The 27,806-nt window shown below is 41.8% G+C and overlaps 1 protein-coding gene across 4 annotated transcripts; it reads right to left on the minus strand.

Annotated features, from left to right (window-relative positions):
• Nucleotides 1-219: 219 nt before the first annotated feature.
• kif1ab (kinesin family member 1Ab) lies at nt 220-26,404 on the minus strand. 4 transcript variants are annotated; one of them, XM_088310309.1, is made up of 48 exons: nt 26,095-26,403; nt 24,690-24,884; nt 23,950-24,023; nt 23,682-23,861; nt 23,526-23,594; nt 23,255-23,433; nt 22,430-22,541; nt 22,283-22,360; nt 22,130-22,195; nt 21,859-21,876; nt 21,692-21,770; nt 21,530-21,608; nt 20,794-20,936; nt 19,075-19,274; nt 18,454-18,533; nt 18,235-18,310; nt 18,087-18,166; nt 17,903-18,009; nt 16,943-17,026; nt 16,649-16,829; nt 16,513-16,585; nt 15,979-16,069; nt 15,748-15,896; nt 15,301-15,479; nt 14,991-15,128; nt 14,085-14,203; nt 13,925-14,010; nt 13,267-13,405; nt 13,004-13,187; nt 12,715-12,805; nt 12,506-12,624; nt 12,375-12,430; nt 10,941-11,049; nt 10,230-10,296; nt 10,019-10,103; nt 9,812-9,917; nt 9,482-9,505; nt 9,263-9,377; nt 9,036-9,169; nt 8,894-8,955; nt 8,674-8,819; nt 7,785-7,973; nt 7,629-7,700; nt 6,068-6,177; nt 5,582-5,701; nt 4,878-5,070; nt 4,671-4,789; nt 220-4,001 (listed from the first exon to the last, which is right to left on the minus strand). In XM_088310309.1, the coding sequence occupies exons 2-48, from the start codon at nt 24,793-24,795 to the stop codon at nt 3,944-3,946; spliced, it is 5,124 nt and encodes a 1,707-aa protein (XP_088166435.1). In that variant the 5' UTR covers nt 24,796-24,884; nt 26,095-26,403; the 3' UTR covers nt 220-3,943. The 4 variants fall into 4 exon arrangements, with proteins under 4 accessions (XP_088166435.1, XP_088166437.1, XP_088166438.1 ...); XM_088310311.1 differs by having other exon boundaries at nt 19,075-19,205; nt 26,095-26,402; XM_088310312.1 differs by lacking the exon at nt 9,482-9,505 and having other exon boundaries at nt 19,075-19,205; nt 26,095-26,404.
• Nucleotides 26,405-27,806: the final 1,402 nt, after the last annotated feature.

The raw sequence follows: 27,806 nt of genomic DNA on the forward strand, positions 1-27,806 counted from the left end.
AAAGACATTTTGGCAATCAGTGTCAAAACTACATTTAGGGACACATAAATGGTAATTATTTGTATGTTCCAAAGGATTCCCAAAAGAAAATGAATGATAGAAATCACAAATGTATCATGAAATTTAAGGAAATATTCAACCCGCCGGCCATTAGTCCCAAACGTTGACGCTTGATGACCTTCCTGACCTTTTACTGACAACAACAACAATACAACTGTGTGAGCATACATTTGAACACGCATTTATTCAGATGTTTTTTTTTTTTTTTTAAGCTTTTGACAAGTTACAAGATAAAAGTGAGATTACGACGTGGACAAAAGAGGAAAAAAATAAATAAATAAAAAGAAAAAAAAACGATCCACGATCACCCTGCAAGACTGGTTATGAATATTGATATCCTCATTAGTGATGGACAGAAAAGAGCTCCAAGAGACCCCCCCCCCCACACACACACCGCATGTCATCATTTATATACAAGACATAGTCAGAATGGACGGTCCATTACAAAGATTGGGGAGTGACTAAACTTTCCCGCCCAACTTTTTGAGGCAGGAGGAGAAAGAGGAAGGAGGACTACAATGTGGACCCGCATGCTTGGATCCGACTCGAAAGAAGCAGCCCGACATGAAGCAAAGCTCACAGTTCACACAAATGTATACAGTGTCCAAAAATGATGTCACAGAGGTCAGCTTTGTGAAATGAATCCACGCAAAGAGAATATTCCCTCGAATACAAACCTCAGGACAATTTCGAGAAGATTTGATCAAATTTCAAAGTCAATTTCTCTGACGAGAGCGTTGCCCAGGCACACGACAGCGAGTCACTTTTAATATGTATCTGTATATAAGCGGATCGGGAAAAAAGCTCGGCCCGAGTCGAAAAGAAATAGTCATAAATAAATCGTCTCGTTCCATCTTCCACATGATCAAAATAAACACTTGGGCCCAAAAGCAAGAAAAGGCGACCGAGATGACCCGAAACATGCACAAATGACATTTTTTGGGGAAGTTTGGTATTTGCACGAGTTCCCATCAGGCTGCACGACTAAACAGGTTGGCTGGCCTGTAGCATGCAAGATAAAAGACAAAATGGTTGGCAAATAAAATGTCCCCGTTTCTTTGTCCTGATTAAAATGTCATTTTGTTGTTTTTTTTTTTTGGGGGGGGGGGTCATCTCAGTGCAGCGATTGCCAACCATGTGGCCCGCGAAACGCTCCGATTGCACTTCAAATTCCCATCCACTTACGACACATCACGTATCGTTGCTCGTGTCTGCGCCAGCGATGTCACGTGACAGCAAAAAAACATTTGTGTGCAAATTCCCGATTTTCTATATCGTCGCCGTCAGACGAAAATGAGAGCAATTTAATTTCCTTTTTTTCACCCCACAAATCAATGCAATCGGTCAGTCGTGTGGTCAATTATTCTTCCGCATTATTAACCAATAGAAAGGGTTAAAAATGGCTTGAGGACAAATCTCGTAACGCTTGAACTGACTGAGGCGTGCTGCAAAACTCCGCCTCTTCTTTCGATCGCGGGAGCCGTGCTGCATTACGTCGCCTCAAGACTGACGTGTTTTTTTGTTTTTTTTAATAGGGAGTGAGAATAGTAACGTTAGAAATATTTGAGTACGACAGTTTTGGTAAAAATGGGTCGCTGTCATGCATCAGCCATGAAGGGAAGTTATTTCTGCTTATTAAACTGATCAGGGTTTTTTTTTTTTTTTTTAGGATTCTGCCCAAAAGCGAAAATCTATCTTTTATGGCCTTTATGTTGGGTGCAATTCCCCCCCCCCCCCCAATTTAAACTACGTGCCTTGGCTCAATAAGTTAGCAAAAACTGGCATGGTCACGTTCAAAACAAGTGCAAACCATCCCATAATATGCAAATTATCAAGCGTTAGAACAGCGACAATGCAAACAAGTTTGATTTAGCTTACGAAAGATTTCGAGGAACACCGTGGATGTCACGGGCGAGCACAACGTACGACAATGTGAGGATATTCACTGGAATATGTCACATGTCAAAAACCAATCGCTTAAATTGGGTTTTCGCCGAGCAGGGAACGCACAAACAAATGTTTAACATCATGAGCAGGGGTTACACACATCGTGATAATCGGGCCGAATGTGATCATTTTTCGCTCCTTTCAACCTGAGTCAAAAGCGGGCTGATCATCTGATGTTTTTGGACGATTATCTAAAGCGGTTATTCCGTGGTGTGCGGTGTGTCAGAAATAGTTTTTTCCGACATCCGCCTGAGGTGCGCCACGCACTACAAGAGTACGACGCACACGAGTGCCGATTATCGAATGAAAATCGTTTTCGAGTTTGACAAAAATCGCCACGTACGATCTCAGACTGTGTGGTGTCGTCAAAATGACCAACGCAAAACACCAAATACGTCACAAAACATCCGACAATCGCTATCGTAAATATTGAACAGGTTTAACATTCACGCTTGATGGCCCTGAATGTTTTACCCAAGCAGATGAGAAGGGGGTAAAAAAAAAAAAAAAAAATCACTCAACACAATCCACACCACAGGATAATTGATCATCAAGATAATCCTTTAGAGACATCCGATAATCATCTTGATTATCGGTATGTGTGTACCCTTTTCCATCTTGATGCAATAAAGTTGAGGATGACGTGCAAACTACACGCAAACAATAAAACAAAAAAAGCTTTGGCAACGCAACAACTCAAAAAGGACGATAAAGTGCCGTGCAGCTCAATTGTTCGGTAATTCCTTCACAAATAACGCAAAACATGATGCCACAATAAATAATTTTGTGATAATACGCACCAGGGATTATCTTTCGTTTTTTTTCTTAAAGGCCGGGGTGTTGTAATACGTGATTTTTCTGAGGGAAAATAGAAAATAACGGTAGAACAATTGACCCTTTGGTCCTAATTTACACCTGACATGGAAAGCCGCTTGAGCGTTTACTGGAAATTCATCTTAAGGGCCGTGCACTAGTACACTCTCGGTCTGCCAGGAACCATTCAGCGCACTGAATCGAACTAGTACCAATTGTGTCCACCACATTTCTGCACTAAAGTACAAATTTGGCATAGCAGGAGGCCAACTACATGCTACTAGTGAGGCATAACTGTGTACTATTGACATGCGTGCTCGTACTAGTAGTGAAGCGCTAAATGCAAACTAGTAAAATTTATCTCACGGATAGTAGTCGTACAATTCGGCTTACTAGTAACATTTCCTCCACCACGAGTGACACTTTTGGCTGACTTATATGAAAAAATGCTGAAATGACTTCAAGTGCACTAGTAAATCTAACGTGTCTCACAAGTTTTTTTCACCACTCCTGTATGACATTTCCGAGCACTTGTAGGATTTTGAACATACTAGTAGGTCAACAACTTGTGAGGCAAAACTCCTAGTTGGTATTAGTGCTACTAGTAGGGTTCAGAAGGCTACTAGTTTTTGCCACATGCCGACAAGTTGGACCTGTAAATTACTAGTTTTGCAAAGTAGTCTACTAACAAGGTTTAATTGCATAATAGTCGACCAAATGTCGCACTTGTAGCGGGAAAAAAAAATATCAAATAAGTGTGCTATCCACTAGATATTCGAATAAATGCTGAAACGACTTTCCATCTTTGTCTAGCCGCAAGATACTTGAACTAGTATTACATGTATCGTGACACCTCCGAAGCAAAAACGTGTACAATGCAATCGAATACGCAAACTAGCGCTACGGTCGCGCACAGGAACCTCCCCCCCACCGGGTGGCGCTGTGTACAGAAAGAAGCACACAGTTTGCTAACGACAAAGGAAGATGACCGGACTGTACACGGCGTTGTCGCACGACATGCAGCTTGGTAACATGTTCAGTACATTGAGAAAGTGGTTTATGTAAGAGAAGAGAGTTGGCGGAGTTTAGATCGGATCGGGTTGCTCGTTTTCAAAAAGGCGGCTCACATCCTCTGGGCCACCGGCGCCGACTGGACCGACTTTCTTCGGGATAATTTGGACCTGCGGGAACAAAAGAAAAGTTGAGGATTTGATGGAGTTAAGGAAGGATTTAATGCGGTGAAGTCAGACAGAATTTGGAATCTTGCAGCTTGGCGAGTGCACATGTGAAAAAACAGAAAGTCCGTCATTTTGGTTTGGGCGAATTCCAGGGCCTCCTACTCAGGATTTGGTACAAATGGATGACGCTAAACGTATTTTGCCGAAGGTAGTTGATGTGAGGGTGCACGCAGTCAAAGTTGGATTATTTTGCTTTTAAAAAAAAAAATGGGCCCATTCTTGGAAAAAAAAGGCTGATTAGCCAAGAAATTTGGTGTACATGTCTAAAAAAATAAAAAGGCTCAAGGACCCAGCCAAAAATTATAATGTCGTCAGCCATTTTGGTTTGAAGAAACCATTTCCATTTGGTATTTTTTTTCGAAACTTTGAAAAAAAAAAAATCAATAAAATAAAAAATAAAAAAATAATAAAAAAATCGAAGGAAGCCATTTTGAAATTTTGACAAAATGAGCAAAACCAGTTTCTCTTATTGACACAAAAATCAATGGACATATCCATCAGGACAAGGTGCAGGAAAAAAAGGACAACCTTTCAGTCGGCCATTTTGGTTTGAGAAAGCAAATTCCCGGTCATCCAATTCCAGTCGATTTGATTTCAACTTTCAACGCTCACCTGATGGTTCCCGCCAACAGAGGATTGAAAGCATAAAGCCAGTCGTGCATCTCTTTGTCATTGTTGGCTTGAAGCAGAATCCCACGATGCTCGGTGCACACGGCAAACGTGTTCGGAGTCTGCGGACAGGAGTGGGAAAAGAGCCCGAGTCAGTGGCGCCGTTCATTTCGCAGGCCCTCACTTAATTTCGACGCTTTCGGCTCGTACCCGCAGCAAGGTCTGCTTGTCTTCGCTGTATTCCACCTTGGCTGACGACAAGTTGATGACGGCTCGTTCCACGCTGTCCCTCTCGCTGCGGTACAGGTAAACGTAGGGCCGGCGCACCACCACGTAGCGTTTCACCCAGCCGCTGGCGTGGGGCTCCAGAAAGTGGAGGTAGCCCTTCTTGGACACGATTGGGCTGTGCATTATGTTGGCAAAAATTGTTCATGAAATTGTCAGAAGAAATTTGTTCCATGAAATTGTATTTCATAAAAGTATATTCCCTTCATTTCAGTTTGATTTTTTATTTTTTGTTTTGGGGCCAATCAATATTTTGGCTGGTGTGTGTTGCCATGGCAACATAATCAGCCCAGGGCCTTCAGGATCAGCACTGCTGACTCAGGAAAATTTAACTATTTGTAATGGGACAGATTTATTTTTATTTATTAATTCCTAACCAATCAGATTTCTTCTCAGAGTCAACAATAACCTCTGCATTTCGACATTTTTGTAGCCCTCTGGTTGGTCAGAGCGACGCTGCCCATAAAAGGCATCTCAAGCGGGTATGATTTTTGTTTCTGTCATATTATTAGATAATAAATATTGTGAGCTGATCCACATGCTGTTTTTTTGTGTAGTACTGAATGTTTCTATAACTGCAAATATGCTGAAGGCCAAACAAGCGCGTGCATGCGTGCAATTCTCCCGACCTGACTCGTATCTCCTGTATGTCCGGAACAAAGCTGCAGCCTTTGAGAGCTTTCTTTCTGTCCACCGGGCTGAACGGGTCCAGATCAGGGGTGGACGCTCCGGAACCGGGCTCAGAGTGTCTGCGAGATAAATGAGAACATACGTGCTTGACACCAAGATGCCACCAGGTGGCGCCAAAGCAATTTTGTTACTGCTTTTGCTTGAGCACAAAGAAAGGGAATATGAGGTTTTTCTAGTTAATTGCGGAGAATAAGTTGCACCGACGAGTCGGTTCCGTAAACTTTACAGTCAACTGGATTCTAGTTAAGCATTAAAAAACTAATTATAATATATGAAATAAGTTTTGAGAAATGTTTTCAATTTTACAGAAAGATGACATTTACAATTTTCCGAACCACTAAAAATTTCGAAATAAATTTGCATTTGAGAATAATTGGAATCAATAATGTGACGATTTGCGTTTGGTAAAAAAAAAAGTCGCACACCTGATATCGAAGTGTCCCTCGATCAGCGAAGGGCAGGTGGAAGACGGCGTGAGCGTGCTCAACGTGGACACGGACGCCTCCCGCATGAGCGACGCCGATATCTCGGAGAGCTTCAGGAACACACGGACACGCATGGAGAGGATCGCACACGCGGGGACAACACGGCACATACGCAAACACACACGCCAGCAATTGAAAAATTGCTCAACTTGTCGCAATTCGTACTGTGTGGCTTATCTAAGAGCCCCTTGGGTGGTGTTAAAATGGCCATGCAGGAGTAACATGGAAGGTTAGAAGGAAGCCAAACACGGCGCTAAGCATTCTTTCAAATTGATGCGTTACTTTGGAGGTCAGGATGAAGTTGAAAAAAAATATTCTCATCATTAGTGTATGCTAATAAACGGCACGTGACGTTCAAGGAGACACATTATGCCATTCTTTGACCATTTAAAACGCTTCGGTGGTGTAATAAAACGGCTCATGCTTTTACCAACATCATTTTTGTTGAATTCAATGGACGGTGTGTCGCCCCTTTTGGTACGTGCGCCTTGGCCACCAGGAGGCAGCATTGTACAGACACATGGAGATCGATGGAGCCTGTCAAAAGTCCTCAGTTAATTGCAGTAACAGTAGTCATTCGCCCCAGTGGATGAAGAATATATATATATATATATATATATGTCGAAGTATTTCTTTATTGTCCCTATACATGTGCTGCTGCACTCGTTGGGTTAAATTATTCATTCCTTAAGGGATCCAACATGGCTACACTGATGCGATGCGTTAGCCCATCTGTGGCATTTTGCATTGTTTGTTCGCATCGAGCTAAACGGGCTGATCTAAGGCAAAGATATTCAACAACACGCTATTCTCAAGGGCTCGTCTCTCAAAAAAAAAAAAAAATACTTCAGGTGACTTTATTCTTTTCAGAATCTAACACTGTTAGCCAACACTAACACTGAATATTAAATGAAAGTAAATGCAGCTTAGTTTACATTTTGGGTTTGACATGATTAGCAGAGTCATATTGTGATGTTACATTTGAGCTAAATTGAGAAGCGCTTGTTCACTGAAATATTTCAATAATTGTCCAACAACAAAAGGATTCACTTATTGTTGTTTAATTTCACATTTGAAGGACGGGCGGCCGATCCGAAGACCGAGTGGTTATCAACCAGCTTTTAAAAAGCAAATTTGCCATAATTTGTCCCCTTTTTTTCCCCATTTGTTTTTCTCACATGCTTTAAAATGCATATTTGAACTGGACTTGTCACACGTGGTCCATCCCAAAAAAAAACAAAAAAACTGAAAATCATAATTATTTCCTAATAAAGGTATTATAAAATCAAACAGAATATTGTTCTGTAAAGAGCCAATACAGGATCATCTAATAATAGGAATAGAGCGTGGCGACAAGATGATGAGGAAAAAAAATAAAAACTATTAAAAGATGATTTTAAATAAAAGGAAAAAACGAAATCGAATGGAGAGCAGGGCTTGTTCATTGAACGTTTTCCGAGGGGATTACGGGCCGGATTAAAGGGTTTGGGCAGGGGCTCACCTTGCTCTCACTGGCACTGCTGCTCACCTGGCTGTAGTCCCTGTTGAAGGTGTGCATCAGAAGACGCAGACACTGGAAAGACATTTTTTTCAAAAAGAAAAATGACTGTTAAATGTCCAACAAGTGGCTGGATGAGGTGAGTTGCCGAGGCCTCACCTTGGCAGCCAGCTCCCTCTGCCTCTGGTTGGGGCTGTCCAGTGCTGGACTGCCGGCGGGACTCTGCCTGTGGACGGGACTCTTGGCAAAGTCGCTGATGTCGCCGCCCTTGAGGAGAGCGTCCTGGCCGGCCAGCAGGGTGGCCTCCAACTTCTCCCTCAGTAGCAGGTAATGCCGGGTTTTCTCCACCTTAAGACCATGCCGTATATGCGCGTTAAAAATGCATTATTCAAATCTCATTCTGGCTGAATAAAGTACTGATTGCATAGTTGCATATGACTTCATTGGTAATTCAAAAAAAAAACATTTGAACAGTCGTCTTAAAAATAAATATAAATGCACTTGTTGTGATCATCAGAGGATCCACAATGAATTTTGGGCATTCCGCAAGGCTGGGTTATCGACCCTCTTTTATTTGACAAACTCTCCATTTGAATCAAATTATTTCATCATCTTTGCTTGCGACTTGTACGTTTCAGAACTCAAAGTGTCTATGTTAATACATAACATACTGGGGTAAAAGTAGAAGTTATTTCATATAAGTGGCTAATGTAACCAAACCTAGATTTCACCTGCTACATTAAATAAAAAAAATATTTAAAAATCCATGCAATTTTTTGCTGAATAGTGTTTCCGTCACCATGACGACCAGGGGCAATTTAACCACTTTTTCGCTGACATTTACCATTTTTCTGAAATTTTCTCAATATTATATTCTAACCGGACATACTGCAGCGCTATCATTCCCATAAACTTTAACTTAAGTTGTATCGTAATACGTTGATCAGGAAGGAAAATCACTCGGGGGGGAATCTTTCAGAGGGCAGTTGCCGACTTGATTCGCCTTCAACGTGTTGCCGATTGCACGCGTGTTCGCCGCTGAACTCACATCTTGAAGTAAGCTAAGCTTCTCCAGCTCCCACTGGTGGTCCAAAATGAGGCTGTCACTGCGAGGCCGCCACCCAGCCAAGTTCTCCTCCCCTCGGACGTACGCCACCGAAGTGTCCAGCACTCGCCTGCGACGCCGCTGCATTCCTGAATAAAAAAAAAATTAAAAAAATGCTTTCATATAAAATAAAATGACTTGGTTGATTTGCACAAACTTTTACCTGGACTCCCGTTGTCAGCCACGTAGCAGAGAGTCACCTCGTAGACGCCGGTGACACGGTTGCTGTGGGGGGGGGGGGGGTTACACAGTGCAATTAAAAAAAAAAAAACGATGCAAGTCGGGCACTCGTAAGCAATCTCAACCTCTCCGAAGGTCGGAGGCAGCCGGTGCTGAAGAGGTTCCGGATGGAACGGGACGCGGGAAGTTTGGCGTCGCGGGAGTAGAACACCATGCAGAAATCTTTGGTGATGACCGTCGGCTGAGTGCAGTTCTCCATCTGGTTAAAAAGATACGCAGCACAATACAAACGCGTCTCTTTTCCTCGACAGCGTTTGTCCTCACATCGGGTTGGCGGGTGAGTCGACGTTACCTCCAAATAGGCCGAGAGGGTGATGTAGATCTTCTCTCCGTAAGGCGTAACTCGATTCAGGAGCAGGGAGTTGTGCATGGAGCTGTCCCACGCCGCCCCGAAGCGGTAGAAGGTTCTGCCGTCAGGAAAATCGGGGTTAATATTCCGCGTGGATGGTTTGGAAAGAAGAAATGAGGTCAGACCGCTTGCAAGAAATCAGTCAGACAGGAAAAGAAATACCTATGATCGACTCCCAAGGAGACGCTGCCAGTCGGGAAGAAAGAAATAGGAAAGGAAATGTTAAAAGATTCATGCAAAACAAATGGAAAGAAAATTAGAAGCAGATTATTAGAAGGTGAAATGTCAAAAGTTCTATTCACTGATCGTAACCTCACAAAATATTCCTGGGTCTTCACTTATTCACGCTACGTTATGATGCAGCTCGAAATGTGCCGTGAAAATTAATTGGGGGGGGGAAAGTGAGCAACGACAGGATTTTGGAATAAGAAATATGCTCAAAGTGAAGCACTGTGAAAGCAAAAATAGGTTTCCTCGTCATTAAATGCATACTTGTCGTCATGTTTCGGCCAGAAATATCCACAAGACAGAATGTTCAGGGAGAGGATGTTGGGGTCTATGATGGTCTCGTCAGCCTCCGGCGTGTTTCGGATGCGACCTGGGTTGGAAGAAATGCCAAATATTTTTTTTTTTCCAATTGGCGCAGAGGGGGAAAAAAAAACTTAAAACGTTTGAGATGACATTTTTCGGTCGACTCACCAATCACCAGCTCCTTCACCTCTTTCCACTCAATGTCGTGCCCGTTTTCATGAGCGATGGTGACTGTGATTCTCCGTTGAATACCCTGCAGGGTCGTGAAGAAGCAACAAGTTGATTACGGTGAAAAACACGCTCGCACAATAACCAGATCATCGGTTTGAATGCGATCCAAAAATAGGCAGCTGCAATTATCATTCTGATGTGTTCGGACCTGATGAAGGAGGTACGTGCCATGGCAGGGCATCCCGCCTCGGTGGTCGACAACAGCTGGGATGTAACTAGAGACAGGAAGACAAAGCCACACGTGTCAAAGGTCATGTTCAAGTTCAGCCTGACGCGTTTTGAAATCCGACCCAACGAGCGTTTGCAGTATCAACAGTTTTTTTTTCTTTCTTTATTTATTTTTTTTTGCATTCATTCAACCATTGGTCAACTATTAACTAACTATTAATTTTTTATTAATATAGCTCAATAAATAATCAGTTAATTGATTTGTTGTAAATAAGGAAATAAAAATATTAATAAAATGAACAATTTTACAAATATATTTTTTATTTATAATTTTTTTTAATTTAATTTGATATTCATTTTTTAGTTATATAATATTTGTATTTTTTTTTTTATTTAATATCATATTTATTTTCTATTTTATTATTTAATCTTTAATTAATTTAATACATATATTTAATTAAATTATTTGTTTTAAAACTACAATTAACTTATTATAAAAAATAATTTGCATAGGGCGGCACGGCGGGCGACCGCTTAGCATGTCTGCCTCACAGTGCAGAGGTCGAGGGTTCGATTCCAGCCCCGACCTTCCTGTGCAGAGTTTGCATGTTCGACCGTGCCGCCAAACAAAAATCTGCAATGACAAATAATAAAGCATTTGACATTTGAAAGTGAAGGAGCGCAAACTCACTCTCCGCTGGCTTCCAGCTCACAGATCTCAAAGAAGACCATGAGGTCATATTTGGAGTGACACGGCCCGGCGGCGGAACGGGTAAGAGTGCTGAGCTTGGTGGCCGGCACTGGAACAGAAAAGACACGCGACGTCTGAACACAAATTAAAATATAAACAATCGATACCAGAAGAACAGCGACAGTCTCATGTTGAGTCGAAAAATGTGTCTACAAATGAGTTTTGAAAATGGACAGAGAGGAGGCTTTTACAATTATGTAATACTGGAAAATTTCCCACCGCACACCCGACACTCTTGCCATGCGCAGCGGTTGCGAATCTTTAGTTAACAGATACGAACGGAGATCCACGTGCCGGATTAGTCAACAGATATGATAATACCAACCTCCTGGGGTCATTTAAGATGCAAAGTTTTCTCTGGTTTAAGATCACTGATAGTGTCAGCGCTTTTTTTTTTTTTTTTTTACGCATTTCATACACTGTACATTGATTATCTGCAAGTTCAGGTCAAAAACCTCCACTATCTGGAAACGCTTAGCCATACGTATGTGGTAACCACAGCATCCCCTCCACAGAGCTGATGAATTATTAACACTTTACACAACTTGAACAGTCATACGTCGAAATTCGAGATCACTTGTGCACTTGAGGGTTGAGCGGAAACCTTGGGAAATGAGTACAACGTGAATTGCAATCTGGATGAGGATCTGTGTAGGGCAGTAATGAGTTACTAGTACACAGTTATTACAACCCAGTTCCTTTTGGCAATAAATGAAATTTCATCGCGGTACTTTTTCAATAGAGAAACTCAGTTAGCGTTAAAATATTACTCGATAACTTCATTCATTGCTGGCCACTTACTGACAGCGAGCCGTGCAAACTGCTGTAAAACAGACGAGCAAGACGCATTGTGGGCGTGTATCGATTTATTCAGTCGAGGCGAGAGCAAGATGAGCTTCTCAAAGAGGAAATACGCTCATTTTTTCCGACTTGAGTGGAGCATCAAGGCAAAAACATTTTAGTCGAATGGAAGCAGCCCAGGTGAAAATAATGCGCTTCATGATTTCTATATCCGTCAATGGCAGTGAAAAAAGCTTTCGGGTGGCAGGGAGGATATTAAAGATCATTTTTTACAGGTGCAGCTAACGAGGTATTTTTTTTCCTTTATGATATTATTGTCACCAAGTGAAATTGTGAGCTACTTGTGCAGCCATTTGTTTTATGTTGTTATTACCTAGTTATTAACTGTTAATAACTAGTGGAAATTGTATTATTATTTGTGTACAGTTTTTACAGCACAATGGAGATTCGATGGCTTCATTAAACCCGTATGAAGAAAACTAGTTGCGTTTGTCGTGCCTGCGGCGGGACCAACACTTGCGTTAATACGGCTTCTTGCCTACAAAGATGTTAGAGTATGAATGTGCAGCTCACCTGGTTTGGACAAAGGCATCACTCTGGGGAACTGCCTTCTGGAAGGTCTCAGTGGACTGAAAAGCACAAAAATCATCAATGCGGGAACTTTTTTTGCGCATCTTAAAAATGTTGACCCAGTAAAGCCGGACCTGATCAGATCCTTGCAGAGGAGTGGGAAAGGTTGCTTCTGATAGTGACCAAACACCTCAAAGACGATGGGCTGGGTCTTGATGTACTCCACGAATGACTTGGTCACCTCCACTGAGATCTGAGGGAAGAAAGTCACAACTGGTCTTGTATCTTATACTGGCGAGGTAAACGGAAGTTTGTTTGTTTATCACTGAGAATGTGTTCTCACATTTTGCACATGGTAGAAGCCAAGTGGCGGCCCCCTGCCAGTGTTCTTCAGCGGCTCGGTGGAAAAGGCTTCGTCGTGGCGGTGGATGAAGCTGAGACAACAAAAGTCAGGTTTATTCGTCCTTCTTTGGTTTCATCGAGCCACAATTTGTCAATTCAGTCTTGGTGAAGTTTAAGAGCCGTAAAAAAAATAAATAAATAAAAAAAGAAAAAGAAAAAATAGTAAAACACAAACGGCTCAAACAAACACTTTTTTTTTTTTTTTTTTTGCAAGAGCGCAGTGCACTCACTTGAACTGGCAGAAGATGTCGGCGTACTCGGCCGAGATGCTGGAGGCCTGCAAGACGGTGACTCTGAAGGTGAAGGTGCTGCCTATCTTCAGGTGGGACAAAACCTTCTCTGGCGAGAGATCCAAAGGGAGGTCCAGAGCCGGTCCTGAGCTCTTCACGGGGCTTGGTGGAGGTTCCGGGGTAGCTACACGAGCCCGACAATAAAAAATTTTTAAAAAAGCACTCAGACGCCACGCGTCGCTCGACTGAGCGCTTTCTCTCACCTTCACACGTGTTGTTGTTGACTTCGTCTGCAGAGATTCCCACTTCGGCATTTTGACCTTCTCCTTCCACAATGCGAAGTTCCTCCTGGGAGCCGTTGGAGTGGGAAAGAGCGACTGGTGGACACGACTCGGTCTGGAACTGGAGGAGGGAAAAAAAAAAAAAAAAAAAAAGGACAAAAGATTCATAAATAGTTATATATTCCGGCACTATCACTGAAACCTTTTGCTGCGATATTTAATTGCTTGAAGGCGGGAAAATATTTAAGATCAATATTAACACCTCTCAGTGTTGTTCAGTGTAGTTGCATATTGTTCACTTCCTACCTGGCGTCAATCAAAATTATTTGCTCAGATGATGTTTTAATATAGCACTTTTTTTTTTTCTTACAAAAATTCTCCCAAATAGTTTGGCCTGTAATAAAAAAGAAAAAAAAGACCTCATTATCGAAAGTATTCAATTTGAATAAATAAATGTACAACTTTATTTGTAGGATTATTATTTTAATCTAAATAAATATACATAAATAAATATATGACAATATATATAAATTAAAAAAATGTTTTTGTGTTTAGAAAAATAGTCAGCTTTTTATTTTACAATTTTATCTCGACAATCCCTTTTTTCTCGCCTCTAACTTGAACCTGCAAAAGAGTTCACCTTTTCAAACTGTTTATCTTCGAAGGAGATCTTGGCCATGCCGGATTGTCTCACACCAGAACCATAATCCGGAGCTTCTTCATCCGCTACGAAGACAAAACAAGCCTCAAAATGAGCTCTATGTACAAAACACACTTTTCCTTTTTTTTTTTTTCCTCACCTGAAATTGCCTGCACAGCCACTCGGAGGAAACCCTTGACTTCGCCCTTCTCGCTGACGATGGCCACACGATGCACCAATGGAACAGGATACAGCAGGTTGCTCAAGTACACAAACGCCCTGTGGAAGATCGGACAAAATCGTAATCCTTCCCATCAAATAAATACGAATGGAACAGAAACGTGGTGGGAATTAGTGAAAGCAAACATGGTGAAGCAGCATTTAGCTGCTATGCTGCATGCAAATGGAATAAACTGCCAACAGAAGTGACGTCAGGCCTGAAACGGAAATGCTTTTTAATTCAGGTTAAAGTTAATAACTGTCGTAAAGTAAACTAATTTCAATTCTTTACTTTGCCTTTTTCCCCCCTGGGGTGCACCTTTACTTTGTCAAGCAAAATAAATAATAAATAATAAATAAATAATAAATAAATAATAAATAAATAATAAATAAATAATAAATAAATAATAAATAAATAATAAATAAATAATAAATAAATAATAAACAATAAATAAATAATAAACAATAAGTAAATAATAATAATAAATAATAAATAATAAATAATAAATAATAAATAATAAATAAATAATAAAATAGGTAAATGAACAAATAAATGACTAAAAGGGAAAACACGCTGAAAAATGAAACAATATTATGATGAGTTTGATAAAAAAAAATGAGCCTCAAGTTAGCATTAAACAAATGATGGTCACACTTGTGAAATATTCTTGGTCTGTAGGCCTTTCTGATTTGAATTCTTTACTTTGCTTTTAAATGTCTTGAACTCTTTTCAATGTTGCATTTTCAATTATGTTGAGCACAATGAGCGACCTTGCGCATGTAATGCGCCGAATAAAGAAATAGAGGCAATTGCTTTTACGGCTATCAATGGAGAACATCTACTCACCTGCCAACCAGACGGAACCACGGGAAGCGGTCGTAAAAGGGGTCTCCGCCGGTGAGGGCGTGGTCACAATCCTCCACGGCGCTACTCGGGAGCTCTGCGGCCCGATCGTACATTTCTCTCATCAGGTCCAGCCTCTGCCTACAGGGAGTCACGAAACCCTCACGGATTTGTCATGGTTGTTATTAACGTGTGCGCGATACAATATTTTGTGGAATTATGACTTTGCCAATGTGGTAGAATTTCGTAGAAATTCAGAAGGAAAGCAATTCCAAAGGAATGGAATCCGCGTAGAGGTCAACTCCACGAGTACCTGAGCTTCTCCAGAGTCCAGTAATGCGTGGCGCCGTTCTTTTGGTCCTGCACTTCAACGGCCACGATGGTGCGCGGGAACGGTCGCCTCTCCCGCTCTTTGGTCTCGCTGGAGGGCAGCAAGTCGGGAGGCAGGGGGGAATACAGCGTGTCCGTCAGGAGGACAAACTGGAACTGGACCTAAAGATATTGTCAGATTAGTTTTAATTCATAAACGGAAAATTTTGTTCAAGCAGATACTATAAGAAAATCGAGTTGAATTTAGTCTCGAAAAGATCATGCCGAGTGATTTTTCAGCATTTTTCTTTGCTTCCATTCAAAGTCATCAGAGGAACTGATGATCAAATATCTTTAAAAGATGATCCTGTGCGATCCTCTTGTGGTGTCGGGTGTTTCATCTGCTTCTGTTTCGAGTAAATCAAATGGAATTATTTTCAGTTTCCCGCACCTTCTTCTTCAGCTCCACACTTATGGCGTTGGCCTCCTTGAGGAAGATAGCGTTGCCCCAAAGGAGATCCCGCAGCGAGGTGAACTGGTAGAAGCGCCACTTGCGGAAGGCCCACAGAGCCAGTTCCGTCTCACGCTTGGTCCACGGCACTGGAGAGGGAAATAGAAATCAAAATAGAAATGAAAGACTGAACATTTGAATTAGTTCTGCTAGCTCGACTGCTAACGTCACCTTCTTCCTCCGGTTCCTCTTCTTCTTCGGGTGACTCCAGGTAGCGCGAGTCCACCTGCTTCTGGAGAGCCTCCAGTTTACTCTCATAGTCCTTGAAAGAGAAAATTTTTTTTAAAAAGTACATAAAAAAACAGAGGTAGGTGATCAAGGCCTTCACTGCTCGCTTGACACGATCAATAAATCATAATCGTATTCATCATAATGATTTTATAATATGATATAATTATAATAATTATGTAATAATCATATAATATTTTTACATTATATTTATAATTATTCACATTCGTGCCATATTACGTTGTATTTTTATGTGTGTTTTTATCCAATCAGAATTCGGCTAGCTTGTGTTGCCAGGCAGATTTCATAATTTTTTCTCTCTTTTTTTTTTTGCTTTTTCTCTAAGCTTTCAGATTCTTCCCTCAAGTCAGACCAAGAAAGACTTCACTGAAGGCCAACGTGTGGACTGCGAAGCCCGCCACTGATAGAAAAGGCTGTAAAAGATGTTCTAATGACGCTTATGAAGCTTTTGCTTACCAGCCTCTGTTGCTCAAGCAAGATACTGGCTTCTTCTCTTTCTTTACGATACTGATCCTCAAGCTCCTGAAGTCTGCAAAAAAACATTTTTCCATTATTAAAATTCTTATTTGTGACGCAGGTCATCATCTCGCACCTCTGCTCCATCTCCTGCTTCATATCGATGCCTTGCTTCTCCAGCAGCTCCCTCTGAGCGAAGGCCCAGTCGACGGGCTCCACCGGCGTCTCGGCGCACGGCGTCCTCTCGCGCTCCAGCCGGGCCTGCTCGGGGTCGTTGAAGCGAAACACGTGACTCTTGCCCATGATGATGCGGTTGCCTAAATTGCGCCACATTTGCCAAGTCAACTTTTCATTTTCTATTGGCGGAACATTTTGCAAAAATTCCATTCATCAATTTATTTATATTTTAAAAAATTTTTTGCAGTGTCACCTGAGCGCAGCACCGTGGGCGACGTGACTCGCTTCCCGTTGACGTACGTCTCCGCGTCCTCGCATGGCTCCAGAACCACACAGCCTGTCGAATGACATGCATTATATGAAAATTTGAATCATACGCACAGATGATGACATGCATTAAATTCTATGACGTTTGCAAAACGTGACCAAAACTCACTTGTTGAAAATAGAAAAAAAAAATTATGGGATCTTCAGACTAAAATCTAATTCACCAGGGATAAGAGGCCACAATATGGATTGAAGTGGGCATTATATGCTTATTTATGGTTTATACCTATGTAATGACCCAAAAAAATGTCATAATGAAAAATACCAATATCGCGATATTATGCATTTCACAAAGACATGCAAAAAAATTTCTAACGGAGTTGTATGCTATTATCTGAATTTGAGCAGTCATGTGCAAACTTAAATTCATATCACCACCCAATAGTTGGACATTATTGCTTATTTTCCGCATGGGAAAAAAAAAAAAAACTTCTTTTATTTGGTAATAAAAAAGTAATTTCTTTCGGTACTTGAATTTGCACCGTTTACTTCAAAATAATTAGTTTTAAAAATAATCCAATACAAATGGTACTTACATAATTATAGTGTTTCAAAATATTTAATTTGTCTTTAAATATTTAAATGAGCAATTTTTGTTTTGTTCCCCCACAAAAGTAATCGTTTGATAATCGTTATTTCAATCATTACTAAAATAATCATGATTAATATTCTTTCATAATGGAGCAGCCCTTACATGTTAAATATCGCAATATCGACATCGCAACATCCATATGGCATATTGTGTGTTTTCTCAATATCGTGCAGCCCAAATCACGGGACACGGAAATAATTCACGGCCACAAAAACGTCATTTGAACCTGCAGTGTAAACCCAGTCATATGAGTCGCGACAGTTGACATTTTAGTAAGAGAATAAATCCAGCCACCTTCACCCTGAGGGCCTGTGGTGCTACTGAAGGTGCAGTGCTCATCGCGGATGAAATGCCCACTGAGTACGATGTCCTGTCGCGCCTTGGCGTCCTCGCGACCAACCCTAAGGAGGCGGAGCAAACATTAATTGAAGCAAGACGTACAAAATCTCAAAAGGACGAATAATAAAAGACAGCTTACTTTGTGATGCCGTCTTTAATGTAGTACAGGAGACATTCGGACATCAGCGGGTCCTCGTTTAGGTTGACCAGATGCGGCGTCTAAAACAACCCCAAAAAAATTGGACATTCAGATTTGGGCTTAGTTTGTATTAAGTAAAAATTTTGACCTTTTTCGGGGAGAAAACGCCAACAGTGCCTCCGTCTTCTCTCATGGCGACGCCCATCTCAGCCAGGAGGGCCTCTCTGCACAAACACAGTCACACATTTTGAGATGCGATTATGAATATGATTCGGAAATGACTCAATTTGATGTTGTTTTTTTTTTTCTTTCACTGCCTTGTGTCCGATTTGTGGCAAGCAGCGTAAAACTAAAGAATTGGACTAACCTCTCCATGCGAATGGCCTCAGTACGCCGTAGTTTCTCTTCCCAAGTTTCATTGAGTTCTGCAATGATTTTCTCTGTTTCCTATTGAGGAAAACAAATACATCACATCATGTCGAGTAAACCACCTGCGAAAAACATCATTTATTGACTGATTGACAGGTAACGAGAGATGGCAAGTTGGGTCGAACCATTCTAGGTTGGGGGGGTTATGATATTGAATAACCTACTGAACATAATATTCATTTATGATCTTATATTTTAATTCAATAATTATTTTTAAGGATTTTTGCATGTTTGTTTGTTTTATTTAAACTCTCACGTACACCTTGGAGTTCTTTCAAGTACCCCCATTTGAGAACCACTGGTTTACCCCGTACATGGCATCAATAATATAATAAAAACGGTTTAATTCATTTCAAACTCATTTCTAAAATTCTCATTAAAAAAATAATTTCGCAGTGGCGTATATGAAGCTTGCTTCATTTTTTTCTTGCAAAAAAAAATAAAAAATCGAATTTAAAAAAAAAAAAATCGAATTTAAAAAAAAAAAAAAAAAAGTTGTGGCATTTGCAAATCAAGATTGCATTCTCGTCGTCCCGTTTCAGGCTTCCATCCGGCCTACCTTGAGCCTCTCGATGGCCTCCTCGCTGGCCGGGCTGAAAATGCGATCGTGCAGGTTGCTGATGGAGGCGGCGCGACTGGACATGGCCGACAGCGAGGGGGAGGGGCTCATGCCCGTCATGGCATTGGTCACTGTGGAGAGATCACCCCTTTGATTGACAGCCTGGCGATCATTCACAAAGTTCTTGTAATCGCACAGGTCTGTCAGAAAGAGATGGACGGACGGACGGATGGACGGGAGGTGGGAAAGGACAATCGTTGAGGAGAAACATCGGGGGGGACGAGGGGGTTACGCAGAGTAATAAGAGGAAGCAAACGAAGGGGGTACAAGAGGGAGGAATAGAAAAGAAGAAGAGAAAGCTCAAATAAATTGAATAGTGGATCGTACCAAAGCCATTGCAAAAGGACAGATGACCTAAAAAAAAAATTTTTATTTTTTTTTCCCCACCTACTTTCACACAATGACACATACAGACAAACAAATGACAAGTTAAAGGAAAACATCACTTTGAAGTGTTTTAAATTACCATTCATCCTAAAAAAAAACGTCCACAAATATGTCCTGATTGATGGCTACGCAACTCGACGTAAAAAAAAAAACAGGGCGAGGCGATCACTCGATTTTCTAGATTAAATCGGTTTTTTTTTTTTTTTTTAAATCGCAACAAAATCTGGAGAAATCAAGCAAATTGCAGCAATTTAAAAAGCAAAAATAAAAAGTGAAATCTTGCTGCCTGCACCGACTCATTCATTGCTTTCCAATAATTTGTCACCCGTCCGTACTCGGCGTGTGAGTGAGAAAGAAAACAGCACACTGTAAAAAAAATGGCCAGCGATTTTTCCTTGAAAAATCCCAGTCAAGTTTTTTCACGTAGAAATTTTAAGTAAATTTGACAAGAAAACATTTTTCTTTTTTTACAAGTGAAGCTCACTCCCCATTTTTTTACAGCGCACTCAAGCAAGTCAACCGCAGCCTGAGGATTCATAAGAGTCACTTTCGGTTCCACGGTACGTGCTAGTCAGTCCTGGACGACGCACGCACGCACGCTCCGAAGCGTCGCTCTCCACACGCAGAAGATGCAAAACAACCAACTCCTGGCAACGCCTCACTAAAGACTCAAACATTAAATACAAGCGCACAATCGAATGAGCTCCAAAACCAGATCTTGTTGACGTAACATGATTTGAAAAATACTCGGAGCTCTTCTGAACATTCTAAGCCTCGTTTCGATTTAGAAGGCCGTAGAAATATCACAATAGCTCAAAATTCACAGGCTGGAGGGATCAATTAATAAGTTTCTGAAAATAAAAATGAGAGTCATTGTCTTTGAAAAGGCAAAATTCGATGTCATTAGAATGTGTATCGAGTGAACAGGAGTGTCCAAATTCAGAAAAACCATTTGGAGCATGACCGATTTGTGTCGTGTTATTTTGCTCTCTGGTGTGGAGGATGGTGGGGATTTATTTTTTTTTTTTTTTGGACTTGCAAAGCGCAGGCGTGCTCGTCTTATACACACGTTGTAAAGCGCTGAGGACCGGAGCGCCGCATCGATTCGCTGACAGGACAGAAGAGGAGGAAAACACTTAAGACTCCAAAGTGTCCTTTTTATCCCATCTCACACACGCGAGTCAGAAGGAAGTCTCACGTCTTAATCGTCAAGCTGCAAGCACGTTGCAAGCGCGCAAACGTGTTTGTTGAAAATAACTCAGCTCCACTCACTCTCAATGATGTCGCCCAGGCCTTGAGCGTACAGCAAGTCTTTGAGGCGGGCCACCTCCTCTTTCAACTCGCGCACCAGACGGTTGTTTGGGTCTTCGTTAATGACGGCGTTGCAGCGGATCTGCTTGGCGCGGTCGGCGTACCTGGAAAAGGAGGGAACATAAAACAGGGCTACATAAAAAAAAAAAAAAAAAAAAAAAATGGAGGACGAGAGTGATATCGTCGATGCCCAGCGGAGGAAAAAAAAAAAAATGACGATGTGTTAAAAATATCTTGATGATGTATCTCTTCATCGTGGGAGCCGTGCAGCATTATGCCGCCTCAAGAATGAAATGTAAAAAAAAAAAAAAAAGGTTTGACACATTTCAGTACGGCCGTTTTGTTAGAAATGGAACTAGAAGTGCTTCGTCAGCTTGTAATTGTATTTATTGCATCACTCGTGGCTCTAAGACCTTTGAGAACGAGTTTGTGATGATATAAAGAAAGCTGCTCGCAAGATTTTGTAAAGAATGAAAGGCTTTTTGTCTGGTCGGGAGCTCAGCATCAATGCAGACTTTGATTTTTCTTTTTTTTTTTTTTTTTTTTTACTAAATAAGCGATTGAACAGGATTTTGGGGTGCATTTGTGTTGATTTTGGAGCGCAATAGAAAAAAAAGTAATTTTCAAGATGCAAAGATTCTGCCAGCAGCAACGAAAGGCAAAATTATTTTGACTTTGAAAAGAGAGATTCTCTCACCGGAGCGTACTGAGAGTTTCATCGTAGTTGATGTCAGCGGGGCTGAGCGCAGCCACCATGGCGGTGCGAGAGTTTCCACCTAAAAACCACACGCAAAGAAAAAAAAAAAATGTAATCGCTGAACAGTTTTCAGTTCAAATGTTTGTCGTTGGACGCGCATACCCAAGTTCTCTCGGAGCAGCCACGTCAGGACTGAGTCTCTGTAGGGGATGAAACTCTCCACCTTCTTCTTCTTTTTGTTCTACACGCATTCAAGGGTGCTATTTAGTTGCTGAACACAAATATGGATCTTAAAATAAAACGGCTTGGTCATGTTTTGGAGGACTAACCTTGTTTGGGGCGGAGTCCTGCAGAGAGAGAGCGTCAGTTTTTATTAAAACACATTCACTGCCAGCATAGGTCAAAATAAATGGACATTTTGACGTAAATAGCCGTCAATGGGATTGAATGAGTGAAGATGTTTCAAGTGGTTGAAAGTAATCCCCCTCCCCGTTTGATTACGGTACGCTAAGGATGAACGATTTTAGGGATAAAAATGTGTTGGACCCAAAACGATAAATCGTTCAGCCCTACTGTACTGTCCCTTTGTTGACAACCTACTTGCTCAGCTAAAGCAGAGATAACTTTTCCCAGCGTGGTCAGAGATTTGTTGATGTTGGCTCCTTCCTAAAGCCGCCAAAATATTTCAAAGTCAAACAACCTGGACCAAAAATTCACAGAGCATATAATGGAAGCAGGAATGCCGCGTTCTACCTTCAGTCTGGTTCCTTTGGCGCCGGTGGAGTCGGCCCGCTCACTACCCGCCAGGTCCACCAGGCTGATTTTGCTCACCTGTGACCAGACGTGAGGCGTTTGAAGAATAAAACACTGAGAAGAAGAAAGCGACGTTGGCCTCGGTACCTTTTCGGACGTGTTTTCACTCTCCGAGTCGTGTTTCTTCTGAGTGAAGATGATGTTAAAGACGGCGTGCGAGCGGCTGCTGGTCTCATTCATATTTGTTGCAGCGACCGTTCTGGAAACAAATGACACAGTCTCAAGTCATCATAAGCAGAATTTCAATTTTTAAAACATTCTTACACGCCAATGGACATTATGTGACCCTCCCCAACACTCCACGTGACGACAATTAGTATCATTAGTCTATGAATTTTAGATAAGAAAACCTCTTAATAACATTGTATCCTGCAAATTATGGAAAACCCCCAAAAATGAAACAAATACAGATTAACTTGGAATAAAAAAAAAATACATAATTTTATTTGCATTATTTGTGTGCAACAGAAAAGATTAAAAGTGCATCAATTGCCTGGAATTTTAAAAAAAAACGAAATTAAATGAGCGCCACTGCCTCCTACTGTAGTAAATGTGTAATTACAAGCACCCGGCCGATATAGATTGTTATAGGCAGCTGCTAATTTTTGGTAGAAAAAAAATAGAATACTGATTAGCGATTAATCAGCTGATTAATTAAAAAATGTATAATGCATAAAATAACTTTTTCCTTCCGCCAATGCATTTCAATGGGCATCCATGTATCATGGATTTTGGCTATTCGCAGGCCACCTTGGTCCCTATTCATTGAAATCGTGGTGGTCCCCCTCCCCCCAGATATATGCTTGGACCCTCCCAGGTGTCAGGCCAGGACCCCCTGAGATATCCACCTCCCCTACCCAAGGAAAAAAAATCCTATCCCCGCCAGTGCGCCCCACTTGGCTTTAATGTTACCTGGCCTTGTTCCCAGAGTCCATCAGGTCCTGGATGTCGTTGTAAGAGGTGACGGCCAGCTTGGACAAATCCTCCACGTAGGGTCCCATTAACGGGTGCTCTCTTACCCGCAGGTTGCCTTTGTTTTTGGGGTTCAGCAAGTCGCGCACACGCTCACAGTAGATTTCCATGTAACTCACCTGGAACCAAGTAGCAAATTGGATTGAGCCACACAGAAAAAAAAAATCTATTTGTTCTAAGGTATATCATTCTGGGCTGCACATAAACTTACCTCCACAGAGTATGACATGCTGTTGTCATTATTGCTGTCACTGATCTTGGTAAAAAGGTCCTCACATAGCTAGAAAAAAAAGAAGGAGTGTGTCATTTGTCTGATTGAAGTCACACTCCCTCCATTTCAAATCCCAAAAAGATTTTGAGTACCTACCAGAGGTATGATGCCCTGTTGGTCGCTCTCCTGCCGTCCCATCATGGTGTAGCTCTTGCCGGCTCCCGTCTGTCCGTACGCAAATATGCACACGTTGTAGCCTTCGAAAGCGTGGAGCAGCATCTCCTCGCCGATGTCCTTGTACACTTGCAGCTGGGACGCATAGTTGATGTCCTCGGGCTGCGCACGAGGTGGAAAATGTATTTTAGATTGCTAATATGTCACGTGCTGCGCAAGTGGCAAGTCGAGGCGGTTTATTCGCACTGACCGTGGTGTGAGACCAGTAGGAATAGTCAAAGTTGAAGCTCTTGTTCTCTTTGGGCTGTTTGGGGTTGAGAATTGCTGCAATCAAGAAAAACATGGAGGCATTACAATTTATTAGAAAGTCAAGCAAAGCTTCATTTCATTTGGTTGTCGTCATTTGACTCGGTTTTGCTTGCAAAATTGTCCCCCAAAAAAACCCCCACCCAGAATCAGAATCAGAATCAGAGAATCAGAATCAGAATCAGAAATCCCTTTTTTGTCATTGTACAGTGTGCAACTTAACATCTCAGGTCACCCGACAACAGCGGCAGGCTCAACAGCACTGAAACGCTAAACGCCGACTCCCCCCCTCCCTCCAGCATCAGCTGACCCCCGGTCCCAAACGAGAACAAGGCGGCCTTGTGGATTCCCTGACACTGATGTGATGACAAAAAAAGAGCTTTGACGCTCACTCTGTCCTGACTGAAGCTTTTGTGTTTCCCTAGAAGATGCCAGCATGGTGCATGTGTGCCTCCCCAAGCTCTTTTCCGGTGTGTGTGCGTGTGTTTGTGTGGGGGGGATTGACGGAGTGCAAAATGGCTGCTCCAAACACAAAATGGCAGACTCTTCAAATATTTCGAGCACTGTAGCTGAGTAAAAATTGGCTGACCCAGGTGGACGTGGCCAACCCTGGCCACCGTGTAGCTCCGCCCCTGTTGTCAGACGGCCAACAATCAATCATGCGTGAGTGAGCCGGAGACTCACTTGTGGTGTTTCCGGACATCTGAATGATGCACTTGCTGTCTTTTGCCATCTCCCTGGAGTTGAAGGGCCGGACCCTCACCGCCACTTTTACCGACGCCCCGGCCATGTTCCCTGCGGCTGTGGGAGTGGGCGGCAGTGCTGAGAAGTTGTGTGGCTAAACACACACACACGCGTGGGTGCGTGCGCGCCGGACACCTGCACAGGTGGAGAAAGTTGTTGCGTTTTTCATACTTTTGAATGTCACATTTAAGGATGATGGAGTGTCATTTTTAGGGATAAGCAAGCATCTCTGTGGAGTGGAGGAAAACGCAAGTCAAAAAAAACTACACAACCCGGTCAACTTTTTTTTCACGGTGACACTAAATGTGCAAAGACGACAACTATATGAGTGAGACGCTCTCGGCAGTAGTGGCGTTCCGGTCAGTGTCAGTCGACGAGAGACCGATGGGAGAGTGACGCTTTCATCACCAAGATGTGAATATTAAAGTGGTACTCAAGCCATCCATTATCTGTTCCGCTTCTCCTCACGAGGGTCGCGGGTGTGCTGGAGCCTGTCCAAGCCGTCTTTGGGTACAAACGGGGTACACCCTGAACTGGTAAAGACGAACATCAAACCCTGCACTTCTGTATTGCGAGGCCATCATGCTAACTACCGTGCCGTAAAGTCTAGTAAATGTTAATTCATGCTCTTAATTATAATCGTTGAACGATGGCTGATTCACTCGTTAGATAATCAATCTTCCTCAGCACAGCTGCCACAAGACATGTTAATTTCCTCAAATTCACACTCTCTAGGTGATGACTAAAATTAACATTCAAAATGTTTACTCGGTTTGCCTGGATTGACCTTTAAAAAATAATAATAATAATAATAATAAGGGAGCTCAATCAAGGATCAACCATTCCAAGTTATTGTGCGTAAATCGTGAATTATGTACATTAAAAAATTACAGATTATATCTTGCAAATGATCTGCAAAGATCAGAAGCGAGCGAGGCGACATTTCCATTGTATTTTTTTTTCAGTCTGTGCGGCGGGCTGATGCTCTGCCTCCTCGCCTCCTCCATCTTGCCGCACCTAAAAAAAAAACAGGCCGCGCAAACACAAACCGAAATCTTCCATTATAGACACTGCGTCATCATGACGGCGTTTGCGATGACTAATTCACGTCAATAATATGCAGGTGCCGCACATTTGGCCACAGATGGCTTTAAGTCTCTTGTCGTCCTTTTGGATGCTCTGACGCAGCAAACCAATCGACGTCGTCACATCCACAAACGGGCCTCCGTCAACAACCACCGCCGCCATCCCGCCACCGAAAGTCAGACGCCTTATTGAATGCAAGTCGGTTATATGTCACCCCACCCACCCCTCAAAAAATAAGGAAAAGAAAAATAATTCTCACCTCGATGGCGTCGCGCGAGAAACAGAAGACGGAATCGTCCGCTCCTATTTTGGTCTCTCCGCCTTCCTCCGCGCGTTCGGTCAGTTTACAGCCTCCCTTCCCTACCGCACTCGGTCCGGGGAAAGGAGGGACTGTTGACTGGATGAATGGATGGAGGGTGGGAGCCCGGCTGCGTTTAGTGTCAATTAAGAGGCAAATGGGTGACGGGGAGAGAGGAGGAAGAAAAGGGAGGGGGGAGCAGATAAACAGGATGCTCCGTCGACTCGCCTGTCAGACCAGTCGTAGGGCAAAGACTAGCCCTACCACATGACGTAGCATCAACATCAGCACCAGCCATGATACAGCAGCGATAGAATTTAATATTTACAACAGTATCTATCTATCTATCTATCTATCCATCCATCCATCCATCTATCTATCTATCCATCTATCCATCTATCCATCTATCTATCTATCTAATCTCGTGTTGCCTTCAGGAACAGTCTGACAAAACAGAAACTGTGGGATAAAAAAAAATGGATGCACGTGGGAACAGTAAGAAAAGCTAAATGAACATACATACGTGAACGTGTATCAGCATACATACCTGCGCACACGTGTGTGTGGTTACCGTGTTAATTCTGTTACGCTTCAGCTTCAACATTGCCTACAATACATATATACAGTGCACATACGTAGAGCATGTCTATACATTAGAATCAGAATGCCTTTTATTGTCATTGTACTGAGTGTAGAAGGTAACGATTAATCAAAAAGCCTTTGAAAATATGCAGCGATGTCAAAAATAAAACAATACATGTGGGTATCTATTGTACATTTACTTTTCATGATAAGGTCTGGCTCTAACAAAACACTGATAAGACATAAATGGAGTTAAACTGTCAAAATGATTTGTTCATTTTCAATTTTTTTTTTTGTCAAGTTACAAAAAGTTACTCTTTATAACAAGGACAAATTGTATATTAAATATTTTAGATATAAATTTAGTTATGCATTTTTTTTTAAATAGTTTAGTTTAATGTGATGGCATAGTACAATGAAAAAAAGGACACCTTCCAAAAATATTCGAATGAAATTATTTATATGGACTCCAAAAAGGGAGATTTGTTTCTGACAAGACCGGCCACTTTCGTTGAGCGCCATCTATTGTTGAAGCTTCACATTCAACGCGTTACCTCGTGTTGAAATCGGATTTATTTAATCTTTCACAGCCTCAAAGCTGGCAAAAGCGGCAGGAGAGATGTTAAAGTTTGCCCGAAGACCTTGGCCCTGTTTACCAAGTTGAAGACTCTCAGAGTGCGAAGGTCATCTTGGCGGATACCGGCAGCCTCTGGCTGTTGTCCGCTGAGCTCAGCTGGACACAAATTCACAACAAAAATCTTTTATTTTTTTGAAACATTGTCATCCTTTTTGCAATATTGATTGAAATGGTGAGCAATTGAGTTATTTAAAATAGTTATTGAGATTTTTTTTTTTTTAGAACTCTTTGGCAAATTAAACGTGTAATGAGAAGAAAAATAGCACTCCGTTACATTGTACTATATTACTCTATTATATAATATATAGAATATGTATCAACTGTTACATTGTAAAAGACAATTGAAAACAATATTTAAAAAATGTAAAATATAAATAAAAAAATATATGTTTGCTCATAAGTCAAAGCGAACCAAATCAGTCAAATGGCACTTGTATCTCAAGGCAAGACTGTC

Source organism: Idiotropiscis lumnitzeri, chromosome 12 (genome assembly GCF_059441095.1).
Source record: "Idiotropiscis lumnitzeri isolate Australia: NSW breed Sydney's pygmy pipehorse chromosome 12, RoL_Ilum_1.0, whole genome shotgun sequence".
NCBI classification, from domain to species: Eukaryota; Metazoa; Chordata; class Actinopteri; order Syngnathiformes; family Syngnathidae; genus Idiotropiscis; species Idiotropiscis lumnitzeri.